This window comes from Diabrotica undecimpunctata, chromosome 3, assembly GCF_040954645.1.
Source record: "Diabrotica undecimpunctata isolate CICGRU chromosome 3, icDiaUnde3, whole genome shotgun sequence".
Lineage (NCBI taxonomy): Eukaryota > Metazoa > Arthropoda > Insecta > Coleoptera > Chrysomelidae > Diabrotica > Diabrotica undecimpunctata.
In genome coordinates, this window is record NC_092805.1 from 4,184,172 (window position 1) to 4,197,976 (window position 13,805).

General features: G+C 33.8%; 1 protein-coding gene across 3 annotated transcripts in view; it reads right to left on the minus strand.

Moving 5' to 3' along the window:
- Nucleotides 1-13,805, minus strand: part of LOC140436362 (activating signal cointegrator 1 complex subunit 3-like) — a 54,463-nt gene that overhangs the window by 35,523 nt on the left and 5,135 nt on the right. For all 3 annotated transcript variants that reach the window (XM_072525103.1, XM_072525104.1, XM_072525102.1), the window contains 8 exons: nt 10,546-10,732; nt 10,345-10,469; nt 10,062-10,286; nt 7,001-7,120; nt 6,653-6,904; nt 2,610-2,783; nt 2,256-2,552; nt 1,899-2,184 (listed from right to left, as the gene is read on the minus strand). In XM_072525103.1, the coding sequence (XP_072381204.1) occupies nt 1,899-2,184; nt 2,256-2,552; nt 2,610-2,783; nt 6,653-6,904; nt 7,001-7,120; nt 10,062-10,286; nt 10,345-10,469; nt 10,546-10,732 (1,666 nt within the window). The remainder of the gene's footprint in view (nt 1-1,898; nt 2,185-2,255; nt 2,553-2,609; nt 2,784-6,652; nt 6,905-7,000; nt 7,121-10,061; nt 10,287-10,344; nt 10,470-10,545; nt 10,733-13,805) is intronic.

Below are 13,805 nucleotides of genomic sequence, written 5' to 3' on the forward strand. Positions count from 1 at the left end.
ATGAAGTTGCTGGTCTTGAGACGAAATGTCTACGAGGACTTGATGATAGCAACTCTGTGTACGCCAATGTGTAACGATAAGACTACCAAAGAGAATTGAAGTACTATTATAAAAGTAATACCTCAATCAACCATGGGAGCTTATCGTCTATGCCTTGCTTAGCTCAGTATCTCAAGTGTGAGTTCGTCTTGTCTTAAACTAGGGATTGAACCTGAACTCTTAGCTGATAGCAAATAAAACAAATTTTAACTAAACATATTTATTAAAAAGAATAAAAAACAAACAATAATCCACCCTGCCAAAGCTTAACAATAATTATTGATACTTATGGACTTCAATGGACTGCTTGCGTGTGGTAGATGTTAGGTCCTCCAATGGTCAATAAATTTCCATATTTTGTTAAGAATTTAGGTTAGGTCCTCCACTGGTTAATAAATTTTCATGATTCAGCCAATAAACTCGAATGTGGTCGATAAATTTTCATACGGTCTTGTCAATAAAATTGGAATGTTATCAATAAAATATGGTCTTGTGGATAAAACCGCCAATAACCCAAGAGAATTTTGTAGACCATAAAAAAAAAGTTGCTATCATCAAGTCCTCGTAGACATTTTGTCTCAGGACCCACAACCTCATGTAGAGTCGTACGTTGCCATGTTATCTAATCCACTGGTAACTTTAACATCCTAATATATAAGACTAAATAATATAAACCAAATTGTAACCTATAAGTTTTAACGGATTTTTACCAAGATATTTAGTGGCTCAAAACATGTACACCTAGACACTGATGATGGAACATGGTTTCCGAAAACGTTCTGTCTTTATGACATAGCCCGATTGGGTTTTTTAATTTATATACCTTTTATAAAGGATTTTAACAAATTTTTTTTCTTCTTAAAAGCCTTCATGCAATTGTAATGCTTTTTAAAATTCTTTGAATGTTTTTTAAACCTCCGCAAAGCTGTTGAGTATTTCGATTTCCAGCATCATTTAATACTTTTCAATGTAATTAGATACTTCTTAACGCTTTTTAATAGTTCTCAACAAAAGTGTTCAGAAGCTTCTCAAAGTTTCTTAACACCTTTAACTCTTTCCAATTCTTCTTGACATTTTTCATCACATTTGAAAGCTTCTTAAAATTCTTTGAATGCTTTTAAACCCTCCGCAATGCTGTTCAATAAATCTTAAAGCTTTTAAAGATTTTCACATACTTCAATGCTTTTCAATACAATTTTATACTTCTTAACGCTTTTCGATACTTTTCAACATTTCTCGACTATTTTCTACGCATTTTAACGTTTTTTTAACTTTTTTCAATGCTGCCTAATATATTGTAATGATATTAAATGCTTATCAAGATGTTTAATAGTGCTTATTATTTAATAACGGTTTTTAGCGCTTTTCAAAGCTTTCAGATATGAGTAACCGCATATAAACATATTTAATTTAGATATGCTACAAGAAAATAGTTAACCGGAACCGTGTTAAAATGGTCAATGTTTTTAGGATTCATTTTTTTTGGCATGTGTATTAAGATTCATGAAATTTTGCATCAAGTCAAGGATCGAAGCTATTAAATATCAACCTAGCCTGTCATAGCGACAACATTGATTTCTTCACATGAATACAGGAATAAATGCACGATATTATAACTTATAATAATATTAAATAGGTACTTTTGTAATATTTCATTAAAAAGTTATTAAATATCAATAACGCTTTGGGTAATTTTGTACCCAACCCGGTCTTAATAAGGTTAATATACTTGTGAGTTTAAAAATATTGTTGACCTCAACAAAACAATTGTAATACCCAAAGAACACAGCAAAAAAATACGAAAGAACTATCTTATCTTATTTTTGATACACAAAAATTAATAATAGAATTTGACTTACGTAGAAATTGGCTATTTGTGACATGAATAAAGTACTCCAAAGACAGCGGTTTGGTTAATGGAACAGTAAAAACCAATTCTATCGGCTCCTCGCTCATACACATCCGTTTTGTAACTACAAAGGATTCCATGTGGTAGATGCTGTCGTGTTGGGGATCTTCAACCCACGCATAAAAATGTTGGGCGGTTCCGTGGACACTATGGTCCCATTTGAACTTGGGCATAATCAAAAGTTTAATTCTTACAACACCTTCTGTAATTGGTTTGACGATGAAGTCGACTTCAACCTTTAACAAGAATCTTTTAGATACCAAAAAAGTTATTTCAAAAATAACCGGGACTGAATCGAATTAATTACCTGTGGAAACACTTGGCAAAAATGTTTGACCCTGCTACCGACGTGTCTGCTGCGAAAGAGTGATTCCAGTTCCCTTTCTGACATCTCTTTCATCTCCCAAACTGGTGTGTTGAGGATTTCCATAGCCCGATGCGTACTTAAATGCGGGATCAATTCTTTGAACTGTACTAGCGGGTGCATATCTTGCCACATTTGCTGCTCCAGCATCTGGGCCAGTGTAAGCGTTTTTAAGACTTGAGAGGCGTAATCTTTGTCTTTGGCTATTTCAAAAAGAGCTCTGGCGAGTCGGGTAACCGTCTTTAAAAAAATATATATTAAATAATACATATTTTGAATTCAAAACTATTTTCTTACCTGCATGATGAATTGAGTGTCTGATATTAAAGACGACACGTATATTGGAGCTCTACTAATATTGGCTTGAATCAGGATTATAACTTTGTCGACACTGTTAGAAAAATCTAGAGTTATATCATACTCATTATATTCTCGCAGTCGGTCTAGTTCTTGTATTTCATCCATCCTAACCTAATAAACAAAATATCTATACAAACGTTATCACTATAAATCTTAATCACTATGAAACTTAATACATATAATGTAAAATCTCACTAAAAGAATTCACAGCCTGATGATATCTCATTTTGATTACTCACATTTGAAAAGATTTGAAAAGTCATTAGTAGACTTCGGCAAATATGCATATTGCATATTTTGCATATTGTGCATATTTTATGCAAATATTTCATATTTTGGCATATTTGTATAAAAGTTTGCATAAAGTTCATAAAAGTTCAGATTTTTATACTGTATTTGAAAATTTTTAAACATACCAATTTATTTCAATTCTTGTATAAAATTTTGTAGTCATTTTAATCAAGAAATGATCTAAGTACGTAATCTCTACAGGTACAAAACATTTACAATTTCAAAGAAGATCAATTTAAGTAGCCCTCAACATTCTTAGAAAGTCTCGGTCACTGAGGCATTCAGTTATTGGATAATCGCTAAGGGTTCGCTCATTTGCATTTTATGATCTAATCCCCAAATCTATCTACAATTTATTGTATCTTAACAGCAGGTAAACGGCTAATAGTTTTGTTCCTAATTTAGGGATTTTCCAAAATCTCCCAGTTTATTGAATTAGGTACCTAAACATTTCTAATTTGATGCTCAGATTTGTAAATCATTTTTGTTTTGATATTCAAAGCGTAAACACTCATTGTGCGTAACAAAAAGGAAGATTGTGATTTTATAATGCCTAAAACAACCAGTGCTTCAACTTGGATTAAACCTTATAAAGAGCTGTCTGGGGAAAATCTACTGTTCAGTCTGTGGCAAAATTGTAAGTATCTAATATTTTCTATTAAATATCTAATATTTCATACATACAGGGTGTTTCCAAATGACACTTACAACGTTTGACTGTAGATACTTCTCGAAAAATTGAACAAAACGATATAGTTAATGAGGGGTCAAACTTATTTACTTTTCGAGATACAGGGTGTTAAAATTAAAAAAAATTAAATTCTTTTAGTTAATAACAACAATAACTTTAAAACCAATAAACGTATTTACTTGAAATTTAGTACTCGTAGGTTGTTTTTAAATGAAAAATAGCTTCCTTTAGTGAGAAAAAATTGTCCATGGTACAATACAATGGTGTGTATTTAGAAAAATTTTTCACCTTTACTTTTTTTTATGAAGTCAGCTATTCTAAAACACAATTATTTTTATTGTAATTGAATTAACAAAAAAAAAACTTTTGTTGAATTTTAAAATAAGTTATATGATGTACTAATGGTTAGTAACAAAAACTAATTTGTGGATTAATACTGCATTTAAAACACTTAGCGAGTGTTTTTTTTTTCAAACCAGTTATTTGATTAACCAAAAACACCTTGTATATTTTTATATTTTAAAGGTTGGGTTAAAATAAAGGTTTTTATTTTTATTTATAGATAGCATGTGAGAAGAAATTTCAGATAGACCAACATGTGAGAACTGCTTCACACATTGCAAAAAAAGGAAAAATAGGAGGAAAACATCAAACTTCAATGGCTAAATGTTTCCAATCTACTTCAAAAAAATTAGAGATACCTTACCAAAATCTCATCTTATTTCATGCCAGCAACTTGAGAAAACAAATGCTTTAACAATTTCGCGTTTTATACAAGAATTTAGCAACTTTTTTTCTTCCGACAACTATTCCTTCTAATAAATTACTGCTTATTTTATCGGATGCTGCTCCTTATATGGTGAAAGCAGGACAAAATTTAAAAATATTTTTCCCAGATTTAATACATGTTACTTGTGTAGCGCATGGATTAAACAGAGTTGCAGAGGAAATACGAAAAAAGTTTCCTCTTGTAAATACCATGATATCCAGTGTCAAAAAAGTATTTCTTAAATCTCCTATAAGAATTCAACTTTATAAAGAAATGCTACCTAACATTCCTCTTCCACCACAACCTATTTTAACGCGATGGGGAACATGGATAGAAGCAGTTAATTTTTATGCAGATCATTTTGTTAAAATAAAGAACATAATTGATACGTTAACAGATGAAAGTTCCCAATCTCTTTTGGATTCTAAACAAACTTTTCAGAGTAACTTGCTTCAACAAGAACTTTCATTTATAAAATCAAATTTTAGTTTTGTTCAAAAAACAATTACTCCGTTAGAATCACCAAAACTGTCATTGTTCGAAAGTACAGCATTAATAAAAGAATTTGCGTCATGTTGTCGGAACGTTAGAGGTAATATTGGAAAAGATATTTTAAAAAAATTTGAAGCTACTATGGAAAAAAATAAAGGTTACCATATTCTTTCTGAAGTAGTCAGTGTTCTAGCTGGAAATATTTCGGAAACAATTAATTTAGAACCAAATGTTTTGGTTAGTTTGAAAAATGCTCCCGTTACATCAGTTGATGTTGAACGAAGTTTTTCCATATATAAATATATGTACTCAGACAGAAGCCACTTGGTCATTTATTGTTACCATAATTCTAAATAACTTTATTCATACTTAAAAATGATGTAGTTACTTAAAATAAATGTAAATCTTAATGAATAGTAGGAAATATTTAGTTATGTACACTTTTTTTTTTAAATAAAATTGTTACTATTTTACGATTTTTTTATTTATTTGTATGCATATTTTGTTAAATATTTGCATATTTTCGGGTAAACACGTGCATATTTAGGCGCATATTTTCTACATTTTTATTTGCATATTTGCCGAAGTCTAGTCATTAGGAATAAACAGTATTAAAACTCTTCTCTCTCTCTCTCTCTTGTCGTTTCTCCATTACTGAGTATCGTGATTTCTTCCAATATTCCTAACAATTTTTCTCCATTGGTCTCTACATTTAGCTTCTCTGAGAGCTCCGCAGAATGCGTGAATTCTTAATTTGGTCGGACTATCTAGTTGGTGATCGACCTCTTGATCTTCTCCCCGGAGCATTTGTTGAATAAGTCAGGTGACAACAAGCAACCTTGTCTAACACCTCTCTCGGTCTTGAATTGGTTTGAGAACTTCTGATCTAGTCGTACTGTTGCTATATTCGACTGGTACAGATTTTTAATAAGTGTCACCAGGTGCATTGGTGTGCCCATTTCTATTAAAATGGACCACAGATTTATCCAGCTTACACAATCAAATGCCTATTGGTAGTCAACGAAGCATATAATCATACGTACTTGAAATTCTCTAGATTTTTCAATGAGTTGTCCCAGGATCAGGATTTGCTCCCGTGTACCTTTAACCTTTATAAACCCCGCTTGTTACTGAGTTATTTGGTAATGCTGTAGCGTAATATTTTGCCTACCACATAGGGTATAATTATACGGGTTTGAAAATTGGGACAGAAGTTACTGGGGTTGAGATAGGGCAAGCAAAATAAACGATACTGTGCGAACGGAAAGACGCAACTCGACAGTGAAAACCAATGCACTCATATTGAATTCGTTTTGTTCGTTGTTTCCTAAAGTAGTGTAAATCATGGTAATTAGCTCTTCAATTAGCGGTAAGTTCACCTAGTTTTACCTGAACCTTTGAATTGTTTTTGATTGTTTATTGCAACCATTTAAATTTTGATAAATATTTGCACCTATGAGTAAAAGCTCATTTATCTCGTCAGGGCTATCGAAGAAAATATTGTTGATATTAATTTAATTACTATTAATTCTCGTAATAATTAATTGTTTGTTTAATTCGCCACAGGTGCGTCCAAAGAATTTTTGAAAAGCGTTAAAATGTGATGAATTTTCCAATGATTGGATTGTTCTGAAATTTTTATCAATTACTTACCTAAACCTAAGAGGTATACAAAAAACTGTTGTAATAAATTCAATATTCTAAGTAATTTAGTATATATAAGTGATGATAACTTACTTGAATTTGAGAAAATTCCGACGCTTCACTTATCAACCGCAACAACGCCGAATCTGATGTGTACCTGTCGAACTTTTCATAAAACATTTCCATGGTATTATACGATATGTAGTAGAAACTAGCGATTCTTCCGAAGTTGGTTGGCCTTAGCTCTCCGAGAGTGGTATCGAAACGAATCATCTGTGACTTTTCCAAAGTTTTGGCGGCTGTGTCTAACTGAGTTTGCAAAAACTGATTGAACTGGTTAACATCCTGTAAATAAATTAAAAATATATTTTGTATAAATCACTTAAACATTTCTAAGTCTCGCTTTTCCTATTTGACTTATATTTTTCTTAATGTACTTACCCAAATTTCATTGTAGGTCAGACCATACACCAGAGGATTTTTCTTAATACGAACATACAGAAACGTATTAGCCAACCATTCCATAGCCTCTTTTATGTTGGAAACAGTTCCCAGAACAATCTAAATATAAAAACCAATTAAAAAGATATTAGTTATTCCGATATACTCTGTACGAGTACTAGAAACCAAATTCGCTAAGGATTTTTGCTTAGTTGAGGAGATATGTTGTGTAATGCAATTTTTAGATTCCCCATGCCTCTATTAACATCTTCATCAACGTCTGTTTTGCCTTGCACTTCTTAGAAGGCACAGATTAAAGCAAAAATCTGAATTTGGTTTCGAAAATTAGTTTACGGATTTTAATATCAAATGTCGCTATTTGCGTCCATAAGTAGCCATGTTAGAGTTGCTTCTTAAGACAGAAGAGATTTATTTTCACGTTCAGAGTGACTGTGAATAGCCGTTCTGAAGAGCCTTTTAGGGCGAAATACGTATCAGCGGATACACAGACGCACTATACGTGAAATCAAATCTTAACTGTCTATTTCCTTCAATTACAAAGACTTTTTGCAACTAGAAAACTAATTAAACATTATAATTTTAATAGGACCAAAGCTCACGTCAAATGACAATGACGGAGACACTGTGTAAAAGCATATAAATCGTTAATTGGCGTCGAGTAGCAATGACACGAAATAGAAAGTAATGTATCAGGCCTTGAAATTTTTTTAAAAATGTTTAAAAGCGTTAAAATACCTTGAAAAATATTAAAGGATTTAAAAGCGTTAAAAAAAGGTTAAGATGTTTTGATAACACTTATTAAAAAGAACGTTAAGCCGATGCAAAAAGCGTTATGAATCATTAGAAAGGGTTAAAGAACGTTGAAAAGGGATGAAAAGCGTAAATAAGAAGCATTAAACAAGGTTAAAGATGTTCCAACCGCTGTAACAAAAGATTAGCAAGACTGAAAAGCACTAAAAATCGTTAGAACAGTTAAAAAGTATTTTTAAAAGCGGTAAAATGTCTTGAAAGCTCTTAAAAACAGTGCAGAACGTTAAAAGAATTTGAGTAGCGATGTAAAGCGTTTGAAAACGCGTTACACTGAATTAAAAACCATTTTAAAATGAATTTTAAAACGTTACATTGAATTAAAAACGATTTTAAAAGGTGTTAAAATGCGTTGAAACCGTATAAACAGTGTTAAACATGTTAAAATACACGTTAAGATACACTAAAAAATTTAAAAATCATTTGTTAAGAATCAGCAGTCGACAAATAGCGCTGAAAAACATTACAAAACCTTTAGTACCGTTAAAAAGTATTTTAAAAAGAGTTCAAATCCGTAGACAGGTGTTAAAAAGCGTTTGATAGCATTAAAAGCGTTGGAAGTATTGAAAAACGTTAATTAGCCATTAAAGCGCTTAAAACTTGATTTAAAAGTGCGTTAAAAACAATTAAGTAGCATTAAAAAACGTTAAGAGTGATGAAACGCATTGAAAATCGCCGAAAAAACGTTAAGAAGCGTTCAGAAATGGTTTAAAAGGAGTTTAAAAAACGTTAAAGTGCGTTAAAAGTAGTAGAGAGGCGTTGAAAAGGATAACGTAGTGTTAAAAAGATTTAAGAAATATTGAACAAAATTGAAAAGCATTTTATGGCATTGAAAAGACTGAAAGAGCGTTGAAAAGACCCAAAGAACGTTGTAAAGCGTTGAGCAGTGTTGAAAAGTGTAAAAGAGTGTTGATTAAGAGCCGAAAATCATTTTAAAAGGCATTACATACGTTGAAACTTTTGAGTAGAAGCATTGGAAAGCGATGAAAAGTTTTTAGGAATATTGAATAGAAGAAGACAGTATTGCACAGAAAAGCATTGAATATAGTTAAAAAACGTCGAATAGCGTTAAAAAACAGTTGAAACTAGTCGAAAAGCGTCAAAAAAGGGTGGAAGAGCATTAATAAGCATTGAATATCGTCGAAGAGTTAAAAATCTTTAATTAGTTAAAATTTTAAAATTTCAAAAAGCGTTAAAGGGCATTGAAACTATTGCATATTATATATATGAAAGCGTTGAGAAGTTTTGAACAGCGATAAATCTTATTCAAATGCATAAAAAAGATTTAATATGTATTTAAACGTATTGAAAATAGCTAAGATACGTTAAGGAATGATTAGAAAGCCGTTGAAATAGTCGCTTAAAGTGTTAAAAGCATTGAAAAGCTTTCACATTTATTTAAACGCTTTGTAAGCTTGCTAAAGCGTAACGATTCATCGAAAAGAATTAAAAACGTCTGATAACTATTGAAAAACCGTTAAAAAGTATTAAACAGAGTTAGTAGGAGTTAAAATGTGTTAAGAAGCGTTGAAAAGCCTTGAAGCATTGAAAAGCCGTTGAAGAAGAACATTGAACAAGACTAATATGCGTTGAAATGTGTTGAGAAGCGATAAAAAGCCTTGGAGAAGGCGTTGGACAGCTTTCAAGTATGTTGGAACGAGTTTACAGATTAGAAAGCATTGAAGAGCGTAGAAAAACGTTGAAAAAAATCTAAGTTAAAATAGTTGCAGCATGTTCAACAGCAAAATAATAATAACCTAACAGGAAGAATCGCTAAAGGTCAAGTTCTTGGAAGGACTAAGGCAGTACAAGAGGATGTAGTCGGCAGAAGACCTAGAAAACCTTTAAGAAGTATTGAAAAGCATTTAAAAGCGTCAAAAAGTGTTGACGAGCGTAGAAAAACGTTGAAAAAATATAAGAGCGTAGGTAAGGTCAAATTTCTGGAAGTAGTAAGACAGTACCAGAGATATAATCAGCAGAAGATGTAGAAAACCTTTAAGAAGTACCTAAAAGAGTTTGGAAACATCGAAACTTGTTAGAAAGCATTGACGGGCGTAGAAAAACGTTGAATAACAATAAACGAATACGAAGAATCGCCGAAGGTTAAGTTCATGTAAGGAGAAGCAATTCATAATGGTATGACTCAAAACAGAAACTCATGGAGAATCCTAGAATTAGGGAAACCGACCACGCATATAGCAATAAAGCAAACAGAATGATTGATTAAATTTACCTCTGCATTTAGGTTGTCAGGAACACATGTCAAAAACTGACTTTCGATAGGAACCTGTGACAACATGAGTCCCATATATTTAGACATATTCGCCATTGAAGTTATGATAATTCCGTGTCCAGAGGTGTCATACTGAGGTCTTCCAGCTCTACCAAATATCTGCTGGACATCTAACATGTCCATATCGACAAAAGTCGATTTGGTGGCGTCATAGTGTAAGGTGCCCTGTGAAAAATTAAGGAAAATATAGATACAAGAGCATTGATAAATTTACTGTACTTACTCTTATAATAACAGCATGAGCAGGTAAATTTACACCCCATGCCAGAGTTGTAGTACAAATTATCACTTTAAGTTCTCCGTCACGGAAAAGTCTTTCCACCTCTAGTCTGTCGGATCTTACCATTCCTACGAAAATAAGCGGTTGTAATTTGTTCAAAATCGCTGAACTCGGTTTATATGGTACTAATATGAAAATAAATACCTGCATGATGAATGCCAAAACCTTGAGGTACCAAAAAACCCAAATCTCCGTTCTTGTATCCACTCTTAAGTCCCCTGATCGACTTTTCTGGTTCGAATAAAGGTAAAGTACCTTTAACTTGTGCTATTTCGATCAGTTTCTTCGCTACAGAGGCAGTGGCATTCCTTGATGTTACGAAAACCATCGCCTAAAGAAGTAAAAACAATTAAAAAGTTAAGTAAATGCGGTTAGTGTGCTGTAATAATTTTATTATTTAAAGATAGGAGATTGGGTAACCAACCCCAATGGAAGGCAGGGTCAGGGCTGACGAGGAAGGGAAAAATGGTCCTCCGAAAAGGAGGTTGCTGGGCAAGGTTAGCAGCCTACTTACTGTCAAAAAAAATCAATGCTCAGAGAACCGAACAGAAGCCTCGAAATTGGACGGATACACAGATGACGAATCACGCAAGAAAAAGGACAAAGAGACCAAATAATCTACGTATTGGCACTTGGAACATCGCATCGTGGAACAAACGGGAACAGGAAGTTGTGCAGGAATTGGAGCTCCATAAAATTTATATATGTGCCCTGAACGAAACAAAAAAGAAAGAGAAAGGAAGTGCCAATAGAAACAAATTTATATTCCTGTACAGCGGAGTAGATAAAAGCAAACGACCTCAGACAGGAGTAGGCCTCTTAATGCACAATAAATACAGTAACAATATTCAAGAAATAAAATACATCAACGAACACATGATGCTGGTTTGCCTTAAACTTCACCAGACGATACTTAATATTATATGCACCGGATAACAGCAAAAATAAGGAAGACAATGATGCTTTTTATGGACAGCTCCAAGATTTACTGGACACCACAATAGCCGGTAGTAAAACAATAATTCTCGGCGACCTAAACGCCAGAGTAGGCAACATACCTGTGGCTGGAGTTACACAAAAATTTAACGAAGAAACGCTCAACGACAACGGAGAAAGACTTCTAGAACTTTGTTTAATGAATAATCTCCGAATTAACAACACATACTTTGACCACCCAATACAACATTAGATCACCTGGTCAGATACAAGAGGACGTAACTCTATGATTGACTACATTATAACAAACAGCAGTACCAACAAGATATAAAAACATGATAAAATCATCAAAAACGTACCCAGGTGCCGATGTTCCTACGGACCACAATCTGTTGGTATGCAGAATGGTCATGAGAGTAAAACGGCTCGAGAAAAGATCTAATTTAAACACAATTGATATTAAGAAACTCACTAACCCAAAAACCAAAATAAAAGTACGAGAACAACTAGGAAAGAAAATAAACGACATTAACGAGAACACGTCGGACATAATAGAGAGATGGGATAAATCGAGGGAAGCAATCCAAACAACATGCGCGACTCTATTAAAGCGTGACAGACGAAAGAAGAACGAATGGATGTCTGATGAGATAATGGATATGATGGATGAAAGACGTAAATTCAAGAATAAAAATGAAGAAAAATACCAGCAGATCCACAAAATCATAAGAACGAAAATTCGAGAAGCCAAAGAAAAATGGTTTTCCAACGAATGCAGGGAAATAGAACAATACGAACGAAAATACGACAGTTACAATATGCACAAAAAAATAAAATCAATGACAAACAAGAGGAAATTCAATAAGTCACCCAACAGCATAAAAGATGGCGATGGAAATCTTATCTCGGAGCCATCAACGATCTTAGAAACATGGAAATCATACATAGAAAAATTATTTGCATCTGACAGGACTGATGATCACCTATATGGAGAAGGAGAAACAGGACCTTCAATCCTTAAATCGGAGATAGAAGATGCCATTGCAGCACTAAAAAACAATAAGTCAGCAGGTCCGGACAATGTACCCTGCGAAATATTAAAGATCCTATGTAAATCAGACAAACAGTTCCTTGATAATCTAGTTGAACTTTTTAACAACATATATAATAGCGGTAAAATCCCGGAGAACTGGCTGCAGTCAACATTTATTACAATCCCGAAGAAACCAAAGGCCCAGATCTGTGATGACTACCGGCTTATAAGCTTGATTAATCATGTCACTAAAGCGTTCACTAAGATCATTCATAGAAGAATATATGATAAATGTGAGTCAAATATTGATAGATCGCAGTTTGGCTTTCGGAAAGCACTTGGAACTAGAGAAGCAATTTTCGCTCTCCAGGTGCTCATACAGCGGTGTAGAGACGTTGATAAGGACGCGTATTTGTGCTTTGTGGATTTTAGAAAAGCATTTGACAATGTCAATCATGAACAATTGATAGATATTCTGCGAAAGACAGGTATTGACGACAAGGACATTCGAATTGTGGCAAACCTATACTGGGGTCAAACAGCAAGAGCAAAAATTGGCAACGAACTCACTAAAAGTGTGCAGATCAAAAGAGGTGTCCGTCAGGGTTGTATATTATCCCCACTCCTATTCAATATTTATTCCGAAGAAATATTTAATAAATGTATGGAAAATGCAAATGAGGGCATAAAAATAAACGGCGAGTTAACAAACAATATAAGATATGCCGACGACACGGTGATCCTTGCCAGTACCATAGACGAATTACAGCAGGTAATGGAAAGAGTTTATTCAGTTAGTGAGGAATACGGCCTGAGCCTCAACTTCAAGAAGACAAAGTGGATGCTGATAAGCAGGAAGCAACAGCCTGCTCGACAGTTACGGATAAGTAACATACTAATTGACCATGTAGAATCTTATGTGTACCTTGGCACCAACGTAAATGCAAAATGGGAACAGGCCACAGAAATTAAGGCGAGAATAGAACGAGCTAGAGCAGCATTTAGCAATATGAAAAAGCTCCTCATAAGCAGGGATTTGTCTCTTCCCCTAAAACTACGTCTAGTTAAATGCTACATTTTTCCGATCTTACTGTATGGTGTGGAGGCCTGGACGCTGACGGAGACGCTCACGAGAAAACTAGAAGCATTCGAAATGTGGGTGTACCGACGCATTCTTCGTATATCCTGGACCGAACATATCACCAACACAGAGGTAATCCAAAGAATCGGAAAGGAGAAAGAAATCGTGAATACAATTAAACAAAGAAAGCTTGAATACCTAGGCCACATATTGAGACACAATAAGTACCGTCTACTGCAATTGATTGTCCAGGGAAAAATAGACAGTAAGCGAGGGCCAGGCAGGAGAAGACACTCGTGGCTCCAAAATCTGAGGAAGTGGTTCGGGCTCACATCGGTCGAACTATTCAGAAGC